The sequence below is a fragment of the Monopterus albus genome, unplaced genomic scaffold (genome assembly GCF_001952655.1).
Source record: "Monopterus albus unplaced genomic scaffold, M_albus_1.0 scaffold18.1, whole genome shotgun sequence".
NCBI lineage: Eukaryota > Metazoa > Chordata > Actinopteri > Synbranchiformes > Synbranchidae > Monopterus > Monopterus albus.
Window position 1 is genome coordinate 1221024 of NW_018127898.1, and position 16235 is coordinate 1237258.

Genomic DNA, 16235 nt, shown 5'->3' on the forward strand with positions numbered 1-16235 from the left:
GGGGGGCTGCAGTGATGGTTGACTTTCTACAACTTACTCCCATGTCCCGACTGCATCTCTGGAGCTCAGCCACAGTCATCTTTGGGTTCTTCTGTACCTCTCTCACCAAGGCTCTTCTCCCCTGATAGCTCAGTTTGGCCGGACGGCCAGCTCTAGGAAGGGTTCTGGTCGTCCCAAACGTCTTCCATTTAAGGATTATGGAGGCCACTGTGCTCTTAGGAATCTTAAGTGCAGCAGAAATTTTTTTGTAACCTTGGCCATATCTGTGCCTTGCCACAATTCTGTCTGTGAGCTCTTCAGGCAGTTCCTTTGACCTCATGATTCTCATTTGCTCTGACATGCACTGTGAGCTGTAGGGTCTTATATAGACAGGTGTGTGGCTTTCCTAATCACGTCCAATCAGTATAATCAAACACAGCTGGACTCAAATGAAGGTGTAGAACCATCTCAGGGATGATCAGAAGAAATGGACAGCACCTAAGTTAAATATGAGTGTCACAGCAAAGGGTCTGAATACTTATGACCATGTGATATTGCTGTGTGTACATTAATGAGGAAAAAAATGAACTTAAATGATTTTAGCATATGGCTGCAATATAACAAAGAGTGAAAAATTTAAGGGGGTCTGAATACTTTCCGTACCCACTGTATGTACATTTAACTTTTCCGGCCTCTTATTGCTACCTGTCCCAACGTTTTTGGAATGTATAGCTCCCCTGAAATCCGAGATGAGCCAATATTTGGCATGACATTTCAAAATGTTTCACTTTCAACATTTGATATGTTATCTATATTCTATTCTGAATAAAATACTGGAATTTCAACCTTCCACATCATTGCATTCTGTCTTTAGTCACATTTTGTACAGTGTCCCAACTTTTTTGGAATCGGGTTTGTAAAACCACTGTATTACAGTAGGCTACAGAAATTCAGTCAGTTGTACATTTTATTCCATAGGAGTGGTGGCAGTGCTGTGTTTATCACAAAAACGTCTGAGGTAAATTGTACAGCCTCCTGTTATACAGTATAGTTTATTTAATCACTATTGGACAGTAAATGCCATGAAAATATAAACTTTATAAAGTCACTGCACTTTTATGGAAGTTGTAATTTTTATAGTAGAAACATTGCATTATTATTAAGTATTTGTATCGTTACTTGTATTTGGCGAGTACCCAAATACAAGTTCTTGTTCTGAACAAAAGTGGTAGCGGTGCATCCCTAGTATCAAAAGACGTAAGTAAACACTTGACATGAATGGAATTGCTTCTGTGGACCCCTCAAAGTGTACTATTCCTCTTGTACCATTGCTGCGCAAACAAAAGTTTCTCCGGCTTTATATTGTGCATACATATTATTCATTTTCCAAGCTAATAGTCAGTGCTTCGTTATTATATTAGCAGACCCTAAAAGTTGAAGCTAGCTTTCCGATATAACTTATGTATACAGTAGTGTACCTGTTCTTCACATTATATAAACTCAGAGGTCAGTATAAGGTAGTCACAGCTGCAGTATAAGAGATGAGAGTGAATTGTCACAATATAAGGACAAAATTGAATTTCGAATTGCAGTTTGTAGGAACTGATTTTTTTTCAGGAGACTATTTCACTCTGCAGTGTAGTCAGTGTTCTGCATAACTTTTAATAGAAAGTGAAAATAAATCCCACATTATTTCAGTCAAACATTTTAGAGTTGAATGCCCTGCAGTTATGCCAAAGTAGCTGATTTGCTTTGGCCATGGTATAATAAGGGAATAGTCCTTTGATGTCCGCACTTATTTTACATGCCGACCAATGGCTGCAGAGCTTTTTTCTAAACTGTAGTTGTCTGGCTTTTGAAAATAAGATTTGCATTGCACAGTTGCTTATACAGATGCTTCTGTTGTAAGTTTATGGCATAGATCAAATTGGGAGTGTTCAAAGTTGAGGAAGATCAACAAAAACAAGCACACTTGAATGCAACACATAGTGTTGTTCCATCATAAATTGAATTAATGTGCGCTATGCATAAGGTAGATGTTGTACCAGTTTTAACTTGCAGTAAGTTACAACAGATATGCTCACCTCAATGCTAAAATGTTGTGGATGCTAGTAATTGGCAACGTACTGCCAGTTCTGCTTCAGCCAGCCAGTGTGATTTGTCTTAGATGCTGCTTTGCTGTCTCCCTGCTGACTTGTTTTTCTTGTTTTAAACATGCTAGGCTTATATCCTGTTGCTGCTTTTGTTACATTATGTACTCCAGATTATATGAAAATGAAGGCTTCCCATTACGGGAGGCACTTTTACTAATTAGAACTGAACAAATCACCAATTTGCATGAAGCACAATTGGAATGTGTAAAGTCTGCCAGGTCCTAGTGATTTAATGTCTGAATGGTTGTTTCCTTTGATGCAAAAGGAACATCTTAGCTAATATGCTAATACTTTGTACATGTAGGGGTGAAGCCGTACGCTTGCTCCATGTGTGACATGAGGTTCTTCCAACGTTACCACCTGGCAAGACACAGCCTCACCCATACTGGTATGCATCTGGTTACCCTAGCTCAAGAGTCATAAGTGTTTTTTAGAAGTGCCTTAGCTGTCCTCTCACAGCCATGCAAACAGATTTAGGCTGGCTAAAAATGACCAGTTCAAATATTCACATATTCAGAAACCATAGGTGTATCTAGACATGTGTTAGGCTGGTAAATAATATAAAGTGCAACATTTTTAGCTCTTGATGTGAATTGATGTGACGTGCACACACAATGGGGCACCTGAATATACACAACTTCAGCTTTTCCCACTGATGAATATTCTACATTGTTCTTTGGTGGTCACAGTACACAAAACCATGTCCTGCGAAACAAGCATTTGATTTTCATGCTGATGGTGTAATGTGTAGAAGCAAAAAAAAAAAAAAAAGACCTGTTCCAAGAGAAGTTATGTGTTGAAACTTAATTTTTTCTGTTTCTGGCTAATATTTGACACCTTTTATGTGTGTAGGGGTGAAGCCATACGCTTGCTCCATGTGTGACATGAGATTTTTTCAACGCTACCACTTGGCAAGACACAGCCTCATTCACACCGGTACGGGTTTGCCCTTCTTTGCTACATTAGAGCCCAAATACCCAGCTTATCGAAGTATTGCTGTCTCTTGTTCCTAGTTGACTTGAGTCTGGTTTTCAAGATCTTTATAAGCATCAAGTAGTTTTAATTGTTTGGGCATGCTGGAGGAGCCTTTCAGTTTTTGCCTTTTACAACACTATTTTATCATTTCCCAAGTTATCTGTTGATACTTCACACAGTGCCTGTAAATTAAACCTTGGCTTGAGTTTAGAGATTTGTTTTGACCTTTCGGTGCATCTCAGCAGTGAAAGTTCACTGCACTGAGTTCAGCAAAGAGATGTTTACTTAAAGGTCCTTTTTTTTCATGCATGTTGACAGTATTGAAAATGTTAGATGAATACATTTAGTGTTGCACTATACTGGTGCCACTGCTTTTGGCATGTCTGGATACATAATGAGTGAGTGTGCCCTTTTTAATTCAGTGTGTTAATTATACAAAATATTTCACTCTGTGTGTGCAGGGGTGAAGCCATATGCTTGCTCCATGTGTGACATGAGATTTTTCCAGAGATACCACCTGGCAAGACACACACTCACCCATACGGGTACAAGTTTTACTTATCCTTCTCACTTGACTGTACCAGGGTTTGTAGACATTTGCCCTTGCTTGTAATTTGTGCTACTCATTGTGTTTGACTGTGTAAGATTAAATGTTAAGCACTGGTGGATTTTTCCCATTTGTTGTAATTAATATATTTGCTAAGTGCTTTTAGGGTTGATGAGAATCCTTGTATGTCTTGTATGCATAGAGACTAGTTGACCATGAAAACACACGAGACCTTGTAATGACATAACACTGACTAGTGTATATAATTGACACATTTTGTGTGCATAGTTCATGAAAACACTTTTCTAAAGTTTGGTACTGTATGCATTTAGGGGTGAAGCCATACGCTTGCTCCATGTGTGACATGAGGTTCTTCCAGCGTTACCATTTGGCAAGACACAGCCTCACTCATACTGGTATGATTGAATTAATTGTTCCCCTTTCATATGAATCTACACATTATTTTTTATTAAGTCCCTCTATATACAATACCATAATCATGCCACTGTTCACAGTTGGTAAATAACTTTTCCTTTCTAAAAAATGTTTAATAGAATTTTTAGGCTTTGTTGGAAAACTGTCCACTGAGAAAGTGACTCTGTGTTGTTGCATAATCAAAGAAAGACACATTACACTAAAAAGTGTTGTACATGCAGGCATCAATAGAATAAAATATCAACAACAAAAATGATACATTTTCTAATTTTCTAAGATTTTATCATGTGGGTATAGGAATGGTGAAATGTGCATCCTGACCATGGGGTAAAAATGGGGTTTTCGCCACCATCAACAGTTTATTGGCAGGGTGACTGTATTGCTCAAGTTGGTCCAAACCGCTACATGTAAGCCTTGTTTAAACCTAATGATGCACTGTAACTCTTGATGTCTGCAGGTTAGACACTTTTTTTGTGTAATGTCTCAGAATTTTCTCTGTAATAAAGCACTCATTTCTAAACAAATCTAAAATCATTTTGTCTTTGAAATCCTGGTGTTCATTACCTTCATGGCTACACTGAAATTCATCTGACATTCTTGCACTCTGTTTAGGGGTGAAGCCGTATGCTTGTACCATGTGTGACATGAGGTTTATACAACGTTACCAACTGGAGAGACACAGTCTTACTCATACAGGTATGTCCTCGCTGTTTTAACTTTGACCCTCTCGCTCCCGAACTCTGCTATTGCATGCGCCCCACATTAACTACATGACTGATAAAACTTGAGTTTGTATTGCTTTCTGTCACTATATTGACAAGCTCTAATGTTTCATGTAGCAACTACTGCTTAAATAGCAGTTACATAGCAGCAGTTTCACCAGTACTTTGTATATGAAATGACAATATGATCGTGAAGCATAAAACAAACAAAACCTGTGTACCTTTTTTTTGTTGTCTACAATCAAAAAAGCATTCACATTGCTGAAGAACTTTTTTTCAGACTTTTTTTGCATTTGAACCGGCTCAGTTCAGCTGCAGCAATAAATTCTACTGTGGCACAATACAATATGGACTACATGTTCAGTCCAGTAGCCTCATGTAATGAAAAATCTTTCTGGTAAAGAACAAAAGAGCTTCATATTGATCAACCTTTCTTAATGTGTTTTGTAGCACAAACATAAATCCTGTTTTTTACTTAAATAATTCCAAAAACAGCCAGATTCTGATTAATACATGAAACTGTATAACAGATTAGAAGAGCATGTAACAAAACTTTAATTCCAGTGCTTACTAGTGTCTGTGACTTACAGACTCAAAGACATAACTGCATATTCAGGTCTCCTTTCTCTGTTTTTGATACATGTCAAAAACTGTTTTTGGAATTAGTCAAATAGAGCAGGAAAGTTTTAACAGTCTGTTCTTTCATCTGAAAATACCACATTTGCATTTTTAAGAATGCCATAACTGGAAAAACCAGCTGTGAGTGTGTGACTGTGTACAGCTGATCAGTTCTGGATTTAGGCATTTGTATATCTAAAGATAAACAAACTCATTATAAAGGACTTGGTTTTGCAAAAGATTAGCATGTGGCCTAAAGCTGCCGGGTAAAAACACTGTTTGGGCTTTCAGTCGATATGAATGGGACTTTTATATTAGCCTGAAATTCTCATCATGAATTTTTTTTTTTCTTGTAAAATATGAAAACATGCAAATGTAGAGTTGAGTACTCATACAGTTTAGTCATTGTCATTTCATGTTCAAAGTAATGGTGAGTAAACAGCACACAATTCTCTGAATAGTTTAGTTTCATTGTTACATACAGTGGTGTGAAAAAGTGTTTGCCCCCTTACTGATTTCTTATCTTTTTGCATGTTTGTCACACTGTAATGTTTCAGATCGTCAAACAAATTTATATATGAGTCAAAGATAACACAAGTAAACACATCATGCAGTTTTTAAATGAAGGTTTTTATTATTAAGGGAAAACAAAATCCAAAACTATATAGCCCTGTGTGAAAAAGTGTTTGCCCCCTAAACCTAATAACTGGTTGGGCCACCCTTAGCAGCAACAACTGCAATCAAGCGTTTCCGATAACTTGCCATGAGTCTTTTACAGCACTGTGGAGGAATTTTGGCCCACTCATCTTGGCAGAATTGTTGTAAGTCAGCCACATTGGAGGGTTTTCGGGCATGAACTGCCTTTTTAAGGTCATGCCACAACATCTCAATTGGATTCAGGTCAGGACTTTGACTAGGCCACTCCAAAGTCTTCATTTTGTTTTTCTTCAGCCATTCAGAAGTGGACTTGCTGGTGTGCTTTGGATCATTGTCCTGCTGCAGAACCCAAGTTCGCTTCAGCTTGAGGTCACAAACGGATGGCCGGACATTCTCCTTCAGGATATGTTGGTACACAGCAGAATTCATGGTTCCACTTATCACAGCATGTCTTCCAGGGCCGGAAGCAGCAAAACAGCCCCAGACCATCACACTACCACCACCATATTTTACTGTTGGTATGATGTTCTTTTTCTGAAATGCGGTGTTACTTTTACGCCACACATAATGGGACACACACCTTCCAAAAAGTTCAACTTTTGTCTCGTCTGTCCACAGAGTATTATCCCAAAAGTCTTGGGGATCATCAAGATGTTTTCTGGCAAAACTGAGACGAGCCTTTATGTTCTTTTTGCTCAGCAGTGGTTTTCGTCTTGGAACTCTGCCATGCAAACCATTTTTGCCCAGTCTCTTTCTTATGGTGGAGTCATGAACACTCACCTTAACTGAGGCAAGTGAGGCCTGCAGTTCTTTGGATGTTGTTGTGGGGTCTTTTGTGACCTCTTGGATGAGTTGTCGCTGCGCTCTTGGGGTAATTTTGGTCGGCCGGCCACTCCTGGGAAGGTTCTCCACTGTTCCATGTTTTCGCCATTTGTGGATAATGGCTCTCACTGTGGTTCGCTGCAGTCCCAAAGCTTTAGAAATGGCTTTATAACCTAGAGAAATTGAACTCAGGTGCGATAAACCAGTGTTTTGACAGGGGGGCAAACACTTGTTCACACAGGGCTATATAGTTTTGGATTTTGTTTTCCCTTAATAATAAAAACCTTCATTTAAAAACTGCATGATGTGTTGACTTGTGTTATCTTTGACTAATATATAAATTTGTTTGACAATCTGAAACATTACAGTGTGACAAACATGCAAAAAGATAAGAAATCAGTAAGGGGGCAAACACTTTTTCACACCACTGTATTTGAAAACGCATTTTGTGTAAGAATATTCTTTTTCTTCAGTCTGGTTTTACAGTACAGTTTTTAAGTGTAACGAGAGGGCTTAGTTAATGGTTTATTCTTAAATCAAATCCTGGGTTCTGTATGATGATTTTCAGAGGAGATTCCTTCAATAGAAATATGTTTTCAAGTTTAGTCACAGAAGTTGCTCTGCAAACCAATGTTTAATCTTACTGTGTTCTGCATAGTTGTTTACCAACTGCCTAAAATTGTCTAACCTCTGCGATCAGCGTGACAGAAATTCAAGATTTTAAGGTAATAAATTTATTCCAGAAATGCGTCTGCAGTTTGTGGAAATTTTATGAACACAAGCCTAGTTGGGATGTGCCCATTGGGGAGCTCGATTTCACCTCATTTATTTGTCCAATCATTTGGTGAAGTTTGTAGGTTTGAAGATTGATGTTGCTATCTACACTATCATTGTCCCTAAAGTTTGTAAATTAAAACTGATCATGAAAGTTCAGCAGTTTCCATTTAAGTTCAATCAGATGTGAAAAAAATGTTTCCAATTGGAATAGCAGTGTAAATGAAGCGCTGATAAGTGCGACCAAACTTTACTAAGCAATTAGTAAAGTTTACCATCGATCATTTTTGGCAGTTGAGTTTTTTATGCTAAAGCTGGTACTTTGTGTGCATAGGGGTGAAGCCGTACGCTTGCACCATGTGTGACAAGAGGTTTTTTCAGCGCTACCACCTGGCGAGACACAGCCTCACTCACATGGGTATGCGTCTGCCAATCTTAACCCAGTCACAAGATTAGGATGCTGCAACATCTGAGTGCTTGATCTAGTCCTGAATATTTGTATTCATACACAAATTGTGATGGATGGGATTTATTTAAAGCATTAATAGCCATTAGATGACATCTTCTCATGTGTTGTTAAGTGGATTTTAGACTGGTAACTTTTTCTTAAATTTGAAACAAGCATCTTATTATATTATATGCTAACTTTGTAAATTATTTTAGGTGATGACATTGGTTATTAACCACAGATACCAGTTTAGCCCAGATTGGTGTTCTTTAGTTGTCATATAGACGTACAGATTTATTTTCTTTCTTTTGGTGGCAGAGACACAATTAATTCTCTTGATGCTCTGCGTTTAGGTGTGAAGCCTTATGCTTGTACCATGTGTGACATGAAGTTTTTTCAGCGTTACCACCTGGCGAGACACAGCCTCACTCATACGGGTATGGGTCCGCGCACCGTGCCCATGACATTCAGTGTTAGAACCCGTGCACATTAAATTTTATTAGTTCACTTCAGACGTATGCCTGTTAATATTTAAGAGAATATCAAATGTAGAGTTTTGATTTGTCTAATCAGCTGAACAGGATAGCCATACATGATTTCAACTATGTTTGAATGTTTGTTGGAAACTACATCACTCTAAAACGGATAAAAGCATTATAAAAGATTTTTCATTTTATTTTTTAAAGCTTTTGTGTTTTTGCATGAATTGGCAATTGTGTGGTTAATAACCAATAGCGTAGATATGAATTTCTAAATTACAAAATGGAAAGTGAGGCAAAGTAATATAATACTGCTACTTTGCATTTAGGTGTGAAACCTTATGCTTGCACCATGTGTGACAAGAGGTTTTTTCAGCGCTACCACCTGGCGAGACACAGCCTCACTCATATGGGTATGCGTCCGCCCACCTTACCCATGTCACTGAGACCAGACTGTTCTTACATTATGTTAGATATGGAGTCAGTCATTAAGGCAGTTATTAGGGTTTGTTTTTTTTTTCCCCCACTGACCAGCAGAAGGATTTCTTGATCAGGCCTCCTCTCTACATTATGTACGTAAATGGAGCATTAAAGCAAGTTTTTATGTGTAAAGAAATAAAGTCCTGTAACATCATCAGCTCATGTGATGTGTTTAGTTGTGGATTTGAGAATTGGCTTTACACATTCAGATGTTTTCTTTATCGGATTTGGAGGGAAAAAACAACTACAAACAACCAATTTCTCATCAAGAAAATTTGGCATTTGACTGGAACTACTGAAAAAGTGGTTAACAACCCATCAATCCTGATATTTGAAATAAACAGCTTATTGATGGATTGTGAACACAAAAATAGAAGGTGTGAAAATAATACCTTAATGCTCTGCGTTTAGGTGTGAAACCTTTTGCTTGCACCATGTGTGACATGAGGTTTGTTCAGCGTTACCACCTGGCGAGACACAGCCTCACTCATACGGGTATGCGTCAGTGCACCTGCCCATCTCACATCCTGTAGGTCATTATTACACTGTCTGTATTTTGCTAATATCGGTAGGGTAAAAAGTCTCAAAACAAATGTCTTATTGTAGTGATAGTACAGGATTAGTAGCTGTCTAAAATAAGGTATTTGCTACCGCTGTTAAATTTCTGTAACCATCCCAAGTTTGGATAAACTAATTTAATTCACATAATTGGTACCCTCTAGAACATTTAGCACATTTTAACAATAGCCCAAGAAGACTCTAAAAAACCAGCAGTGCAGGCACATTTGGTTTCTTTCTGTGCCTTTCTCCTCTTACTGCACTTTTGATCACCACAGTTCTTAGAAATAGCTTAATTCATTAGCCCCGTTTTAATAGGTGCCATGACTGGTGGAAACATTCAGTGTTACTTAAAATATACTATATAGTGCCATTATGCTTTCACATTGAAATGTGCTTTAAGGACACCGATTGAGCAAAATACCTGGTTAATTATTAAATGATTTAAATCCTACTGGAGTATATTAACATGAGGCACATAAAAGTAAAGGTATTGATGACAGTGCTCCCTGACGGTAAATGTAACTCTTTAGCGTGATTATGGCAAAGTATCTTAGTCAGTGCTACAACTAAAATGGTCAGTTGTATAGTTGTTTTTGTTGGTAAATATAGTTGTGAACATGAAGCAAATGTGACATATCTTTTTTTGTTTTTGCATGATTTGGCAAATATGTGGTTTACAACCAATAGTTTAGACATGTACTGGTGAAGAAACTGAGGTAAAGTAATATAATACTGCTACTTTGCATTTAGGTGTGAAACCTTATGCTTGCACCATGTGTGACAAGAGGTTTTTTCAGCGCTACCACCTGGCGAGACACAGCCTCACTCATATGGGTATGCGTCCGCCCACCTTACCCATGTCACTGAGACCAGACTGTACTTGCATTATGTTAGCTACAGACTGTTAGAGGTACTTATTCTGTATTAGTAACAAGCACATTTTCCTTGATTAATGCTGTTCTGCATTATGCATGTAAATGCAACATTAAAACAAGTCTTTACATGCAAATAAATACAGGATTGTGACATCATCAGCTCGTGATGTGTTGAGTCGTGGATTTGAAATCTGACCAACACAGTTTGATGTATTTTTAATCAGATTTGGGGAAAACCAAAACCTTAACAGGCATCCTTTTAAGTGAAGTGAAAATTTCTTTTAAGTGAAAAGTGGTTAACAACCCATCAATTGTAAATAAAATTTTCAAGTATATTACTGATTGATGGATTGTGAAACAGAAGTCCTGAAAATAATATATTGCTGCTCTGCATTCAGGTGTGAAACCTTTTGCTTGTACCATGTGTGACATGAGGTTTGTTCAGCGTTACCACCTGGCGAGACACAGCCTCACTCATACGGGTATGGGTCCGTGCACCTGCCCTTCTCACATTATATAGAACACCATTTATACTTTATTGTACTAATATAATGCTTTTGTGTGGTTACAAAAATAGTCAAGTTTGTGTATCTTTTTCCTTTGGCAGTCAGCTTAGTTGCTGTTGGGAAGACTTTTCAGTTACCACTTTACTTTTTGTTTCATATTTGTGTGGCTTGTGCTCAAAATAAATTGTAAATTATTAAGCAACAATGAATGTTGCCCTCCAGAATTGTTGGCGAGTAGTGTATGTTACACACTCCCAGTTAGACTAAGCTGTTTGAACACAGTCCTGCTTTCAAACAGCACATGAGGTTGTGTTGATGTTGTTCAAGATACCAGTGAGACATGAAACACACTTGTCGGGGTCCAGTTAAAGTAACAAAAGGCTTCTTAGATGGTTTGTAATAGGCTTTTCCTAGACAGGGTTTTACAATTACAAAATTAGCGTCAGCAAAGACTGTTGAGAGGTAACGTAGAAATACGGTGATTATGTTACAAAGTAATCTACCGGGAATGTGTGCTTGCATATACAGTATAAACACTGTATATTTGACCAGCATTAGGGAGCAGAGCTAAGTTCATTGTTTTGCTGGAGCTTTTTGCATTGCATCGACATACAAGCTCCATTCAGATGAGTGGGCGGGTTGCATTTTTGTCAGGCAGGAACTCATGTCAGTCTAAACACAGCCTAATACTGTGTTGTGGAGATACTGTCGGTTTGCCTCCTTCCCCTTTAATAATTCTGTCTTGAAGAAGGTGGTTGTCAGGGAGTTCTACAGGCCAGTAGGTTTTGATTTTGACTAGCTGTTTGGTCACATTAAGTTCATTCATGAGAAGGCCTTACATTTCTGCAGTGATTAAGCAGCTTTTAATTTTTACAATGCACAATATACCAGTAATACTGGAGGGCAATTCAGGAATAATGTGTATAGGTACAAGACTGAACATGTCTTTCAGTTAGGCTGGGATTTAGTGTTAATAAACCTATTGTGAATTTTTTTAAAAATATCTTGAAAATTAAGTTCTGGTTGCAATTCTCAGCTTAAAATGCAGAAACAAAAAACAAAATGTAATGAAAGCAAAAAAAAAACAAAAAACATTTTGGGTTGATCTAGTCATTTGTCATGAATTATTTTTGTTAGTTTGTTTTTGTGAATGAATTGTTATAGCTCCAGACTTGGCTGACAGAAGTCAGTAATTATATCTGATGAGCACAAAGCTAAAACAATCCAGAGTTGTTCTACACTGTAAAATCAGAACAAGTTTTTGAAACCCACTCCTACTGGCCATGTATTGTTCGGCCTGAAAGGGCTGTTTGTGTTAAGCAGCACAGAACTTCCAAACATCTGCTGTAAATGTATCATAAACTACCTTAATTTTGCATGTATGATAGCATTTGATTGCATTGTGGGGAATTTGTCAAGTATTAAAAATATGATTAAAAATAATGAATGATGAAATCTTTTTACAGCATCTTTACAAAAAAAAGGAAAATTTTAAAAAGTTAAAATATGGTCATGTGTTACTCATTTTGTGGTATGAATAAAGGCATAATATACAGGCATAACAGATCAGATGGTGAGAGGACTCTGAAGTAGTTGTTGTGGTGATAGGTGAGGATGTCAGTGATGATTGTTCTGACAAAACAAAGTGACAGTGCAGAACTTGATGTTTTTGCTTGTTTAGCTCTACATATTTTACAAAAGTTTAACTCGGCTGTATTTTTAGCTACATGTCAAACAGTCATATTTTTAGAAAAAAATAAATCACATTAAAACCCTGGAATTAGGATGAGTTATTGTCTCAACCTGTATTTTAGTCCTTGTGCTAGCTTGAGCTACATTTCTTGCACCTGTGAGTGGTAGGGCTAATATATTGCTCTGTGTGTGTAGGGGTGAAGCCGTATGCTTGTTCCGTGTGTGACATGAGGTTTATTCAGCGTAACCACCTGGAGAGACACAGCCTCACCCACACGGGTATGCGTTCCTTTACCGTACCCCTATTACTGAGGACGGCTCTAGCGCTTTCAGCAGAACGGGGTCACAGCAAACTCGAGTTTGGATTGCCATATCATTTGATGGGATGTTGAACCAGCCTCAAAATACTTGCCCCTGTTTTGTGGGTTCACTACGTTGCATAGATCTGGGCCATGAAAACAAGAAATTCCACTCTGATCTGCACATAATGAGTTGATGACGAGGCCTTGTACCATATCAGTTTTCAGATGCTGAAATTACACAGGGCAGTTTTTCCCCTAACGTTTTGTAAGTGTTGGAAATGTAGTGTGTGAAGAAAGATTACCAAGAGAACGTTGCACACAGTTTTTTGGTTCGAGACGCTAAAATTGATGCATTGACTGTGTATTTGTGTACTCTTTTAGGAGAGAAGCCATTTGCTTGTGACATGTGTGATATGAGGTTTATCCAGCGCTACCACCTTGAGAGACACAAGCGTGTCCACAGTGGGGAGAAGCCTTATCAGTGTGAACGATGCCAGCAGGTATGTATGAATGTTAAAGGATAAGGCTGGCTATTTTCTATAGTAATAGTATTTTCAGCAATCTCCATACAGAGACTAAAACGTACAATGAATTGCCTTTATTAATGTCTGTCAGCTGTCTGTACTGGATTTGGGGTTTCCCATCCAGTCTACATGTGTTTTATGGACATGGAGAAGGCCTATGACCAGGTCTGTCATGAGATCTTGTGAGGGGTACTTCAGGAGTATGGGGTGCCATGGCCACTGGTACGAGTCATCCTGTCCTTGTATAACCAGAGTGTGAGCTACAGTACGTCTCCATGCTCTGCAATAAGTCAAACACTTTCCCAGTTGGCGATTGTCTCCATCAGGGCTGTCCCTTGTCACCAATCTTGTGATTTTAAGTATCTTGGGGTCTTGTTCACAAGTTGGGGTAACATCAAGTGTGAGATTGAGAGGCAGAAGGGGCAGCATCAGCAGTAACGTGGATGTTGTACCATACCGTTGTGTTGAAGAAGGAGCTGAGCCGAAAGGCAAGGCTCTCAATTTACCAGTCAGTCTACGCTCCAACCCTGATCTATGGTCATGAGCTGAGGGTAGTGACTGAAAGAATAAGATCACAAATACAAGTGGCTGAAATGAGTTTCCTTCACAGGGTGGTTGGACTTAGTTTTAGAGATATGGGGCAGAGTTCAGACATCCAGATGGGGCTCAGAGTAGAACCACTGCTGTTTCACATCAAAGGGAGCCAGTTGAGGTGGTTCAGGCATCCTATCAGGAGGCCACCAGGGTGCCTCCCTTTCGAGGTCTTCCAGGCACATCCAACCATTAGGAGACCCCGGGGTAGACCCAGGACACACTGGAGAGATTACATATGGCATCTGGCCTGGGAAAGCCTTGGAATCCTGGCAGAGTAGCTGGACAATGTTGCCAGGAAGGGGGATGTCTGGACTACTTGCTGAACCTGCTGCCACCACAGCCCGTTCTTGGATGAGCAGAAGAAAATGAACGAATCTCAGCTTTGTTTACATTTTGCTAGCTTTTCACGCTCAGGTCTGGTGTTTCCTAATGAAGAAACATGTCACCCATTACAGTGGTGTGTTTCCCTGTTTTGCTTTTGAACAACGGAGGTCTATGGTACAGACAAACAATCTTAATCCAGGACTGACACACTGTCAGACATTAACTGTGAGTAAAGGTAATTCATTCTCAGCTGGAGATTGCTGACAATACTATTAATATAGAAAATGACTAGCCTTAACCTTTACAAAGAAAATTCATTTGTATGTATTAAATATGGAGTATGAAGACCAGTGTCTTCATGTTAGGCCCCTGTTTGTTAGTTTTTGGTCCTAATTAATATTTAACCAATTCTTAACCATGTCCAATTTGTGTTTTAAAGAACTTTTCACGTACAGACCGACTGTTGCGGCATCGGCGGTTGTGCCAGGGTCGCAGCGTAGCCAAAGTAGAGAACCAGCCGTGCTGCGAACCACGCCCGTATCCCCAAGAACCCATTACAGTGGTGTGTTTCCCTGTTTTGCTTTTGAACAACGGAGGTCTATGGTACAGACAAACAATCTTAATCCAGGACTGACACACTGTCAGACATTAACTGTGAGTAAAGGTAATTCATTCTCAGCTGGAGATTGCTGACAATACTATTAATATAGAAAATGACTAGCCTTAACCTTTACAAAGAAAATTCATTTGTATGTATTAAATATGGAGTATGAAGACCAGTGTCTTCATGTTAGGCCCCTGTTTGTTAGTTTTTGGTCCTAATTAATATTTAACCAATTCTTAACCATGTCCAATTTGTGTTTTAAAGAACTTTTCACGTACAGACCGACTGTTGCGGCATCGGCGGTTGTGCCAGGGTCGCAGCGTAGCCAAAGTAGAGAACCAGCCGTGCTGCGAACCACGCCCGTATCCCCAAGAACCCCCACCTGCACCTCCAACCTGGAGTCCCTCCCCCTCCAGGCCGACTGGCTGTCTGACATTCCATCTTCCCTACATCCAAAACACAGCCGAGACAGGACAGGCCACAGGGTTTCTACTTCTCAGCTTTGTGCCGAGTGGCGCCACGCTCTAGCACAGAGTGATTTTGCAGCTCCGGTCTTGGAATTACTAATGACAGAGGGACACTTGTGTTTTTGTTTTGTGGACTTTTTACTGTTTCCTTCCCCATTTTTTTAAAGGCAAGACTTTTCTGTGATGAACAGTGGTCCTGTTTTGTACTTAATCCGTTTGAGTTTTGCAAACAAAACAAAAAATTTTTTTTATTGTTGTTCAGATGTATCTTCATTTGATGGTACTCGGAAAGGGGAGTGGGTATTGTTTATCCTAATGTGTCTGCAAAAAGTGAGATGAAGAGATGAGGAAAAGTATTTGAGCGTCTTTCTAATTTTTTTCTTGTGTGGCCCATTTGAACTCAAAGCGATCGTCACTTAGGTCAGAATGAATAAATCTGACCTCTCCTTCCAGCTAAAGCAAGCAAGCCACCCAGCTGACATGTCATGAGAACCACATTTTGCTTGTCATTGCAGCTAACACTGTAAAGCATTAAGACATTTCACCCAAAGCAGCATCTGATGTAAATGTGACCCGGACAACAGAATTTCCACGACTTTATCTGCACAGGATGATTAATTTGTGTCAGTAATTGAAAATATCGATTATCTGACTATGGCTCTTGAGTGATGTTTTTTTTTTTGTTTGTAATGAACAA

General features: G+C 38.9%; 1 protein-coding gene across 1 annotated transcript in view; it reads left to right on the top strand.

Moving 5' to 3' along the window:
- Positions 1-16229, top strand: part of znf740a (zinc finger protein 740a) — a 27698-nt gene extending 11469 nt beyond the window's left edge. Inside the window, exons 9-23 of the mRNA XM_020593148.1 lie at positions 2437-2520; positions 2985-3068; positions 3569-3652; positions 3987-4070; positions 4702-4785; positions 8017-8100; positions 8484-8567; positions 8939-9022; positions 9501-9584; positions 10401-10484; positions 10924-11007; positions 12919-13002; positions 13407-13525; positions 14907-14997; positions 15427-16229. Coding sequence (XP_020448804.1) covers positions 2437-2520; positions 2985-3068; positions 3569-3652; positions 3987-4070; positions 4702-4785; positions 8017-8100; positions 8484-8567; positions 8939-9022; positions 9501-9584; positions 10401-10484; positions 10924-11007; positions 12919-13002; positions 13407-13525; positions 14907-14997; positions 15427-15599 — 1391 coding nt within the window. The 3' untranslated portion in view covers positions 15600-16229. The remainder of the gene's footprint in view (positions 1-2436; positions 2521-2984; positions 3069-3568; positions 3653-3986; positions 4071-4701; positions 4786-8016; positions 8101-8483; positions 8568-8938; positions 9023-9500; positions 9585-10400; positions 10485-10923; positions 11008-12918; positions 13003-13406; positions 13526-14906; positions 14998-15426) is intronic.
- The last annotated feature ends 6 nt before the right edge of the window (positions 16230-16235 follow it).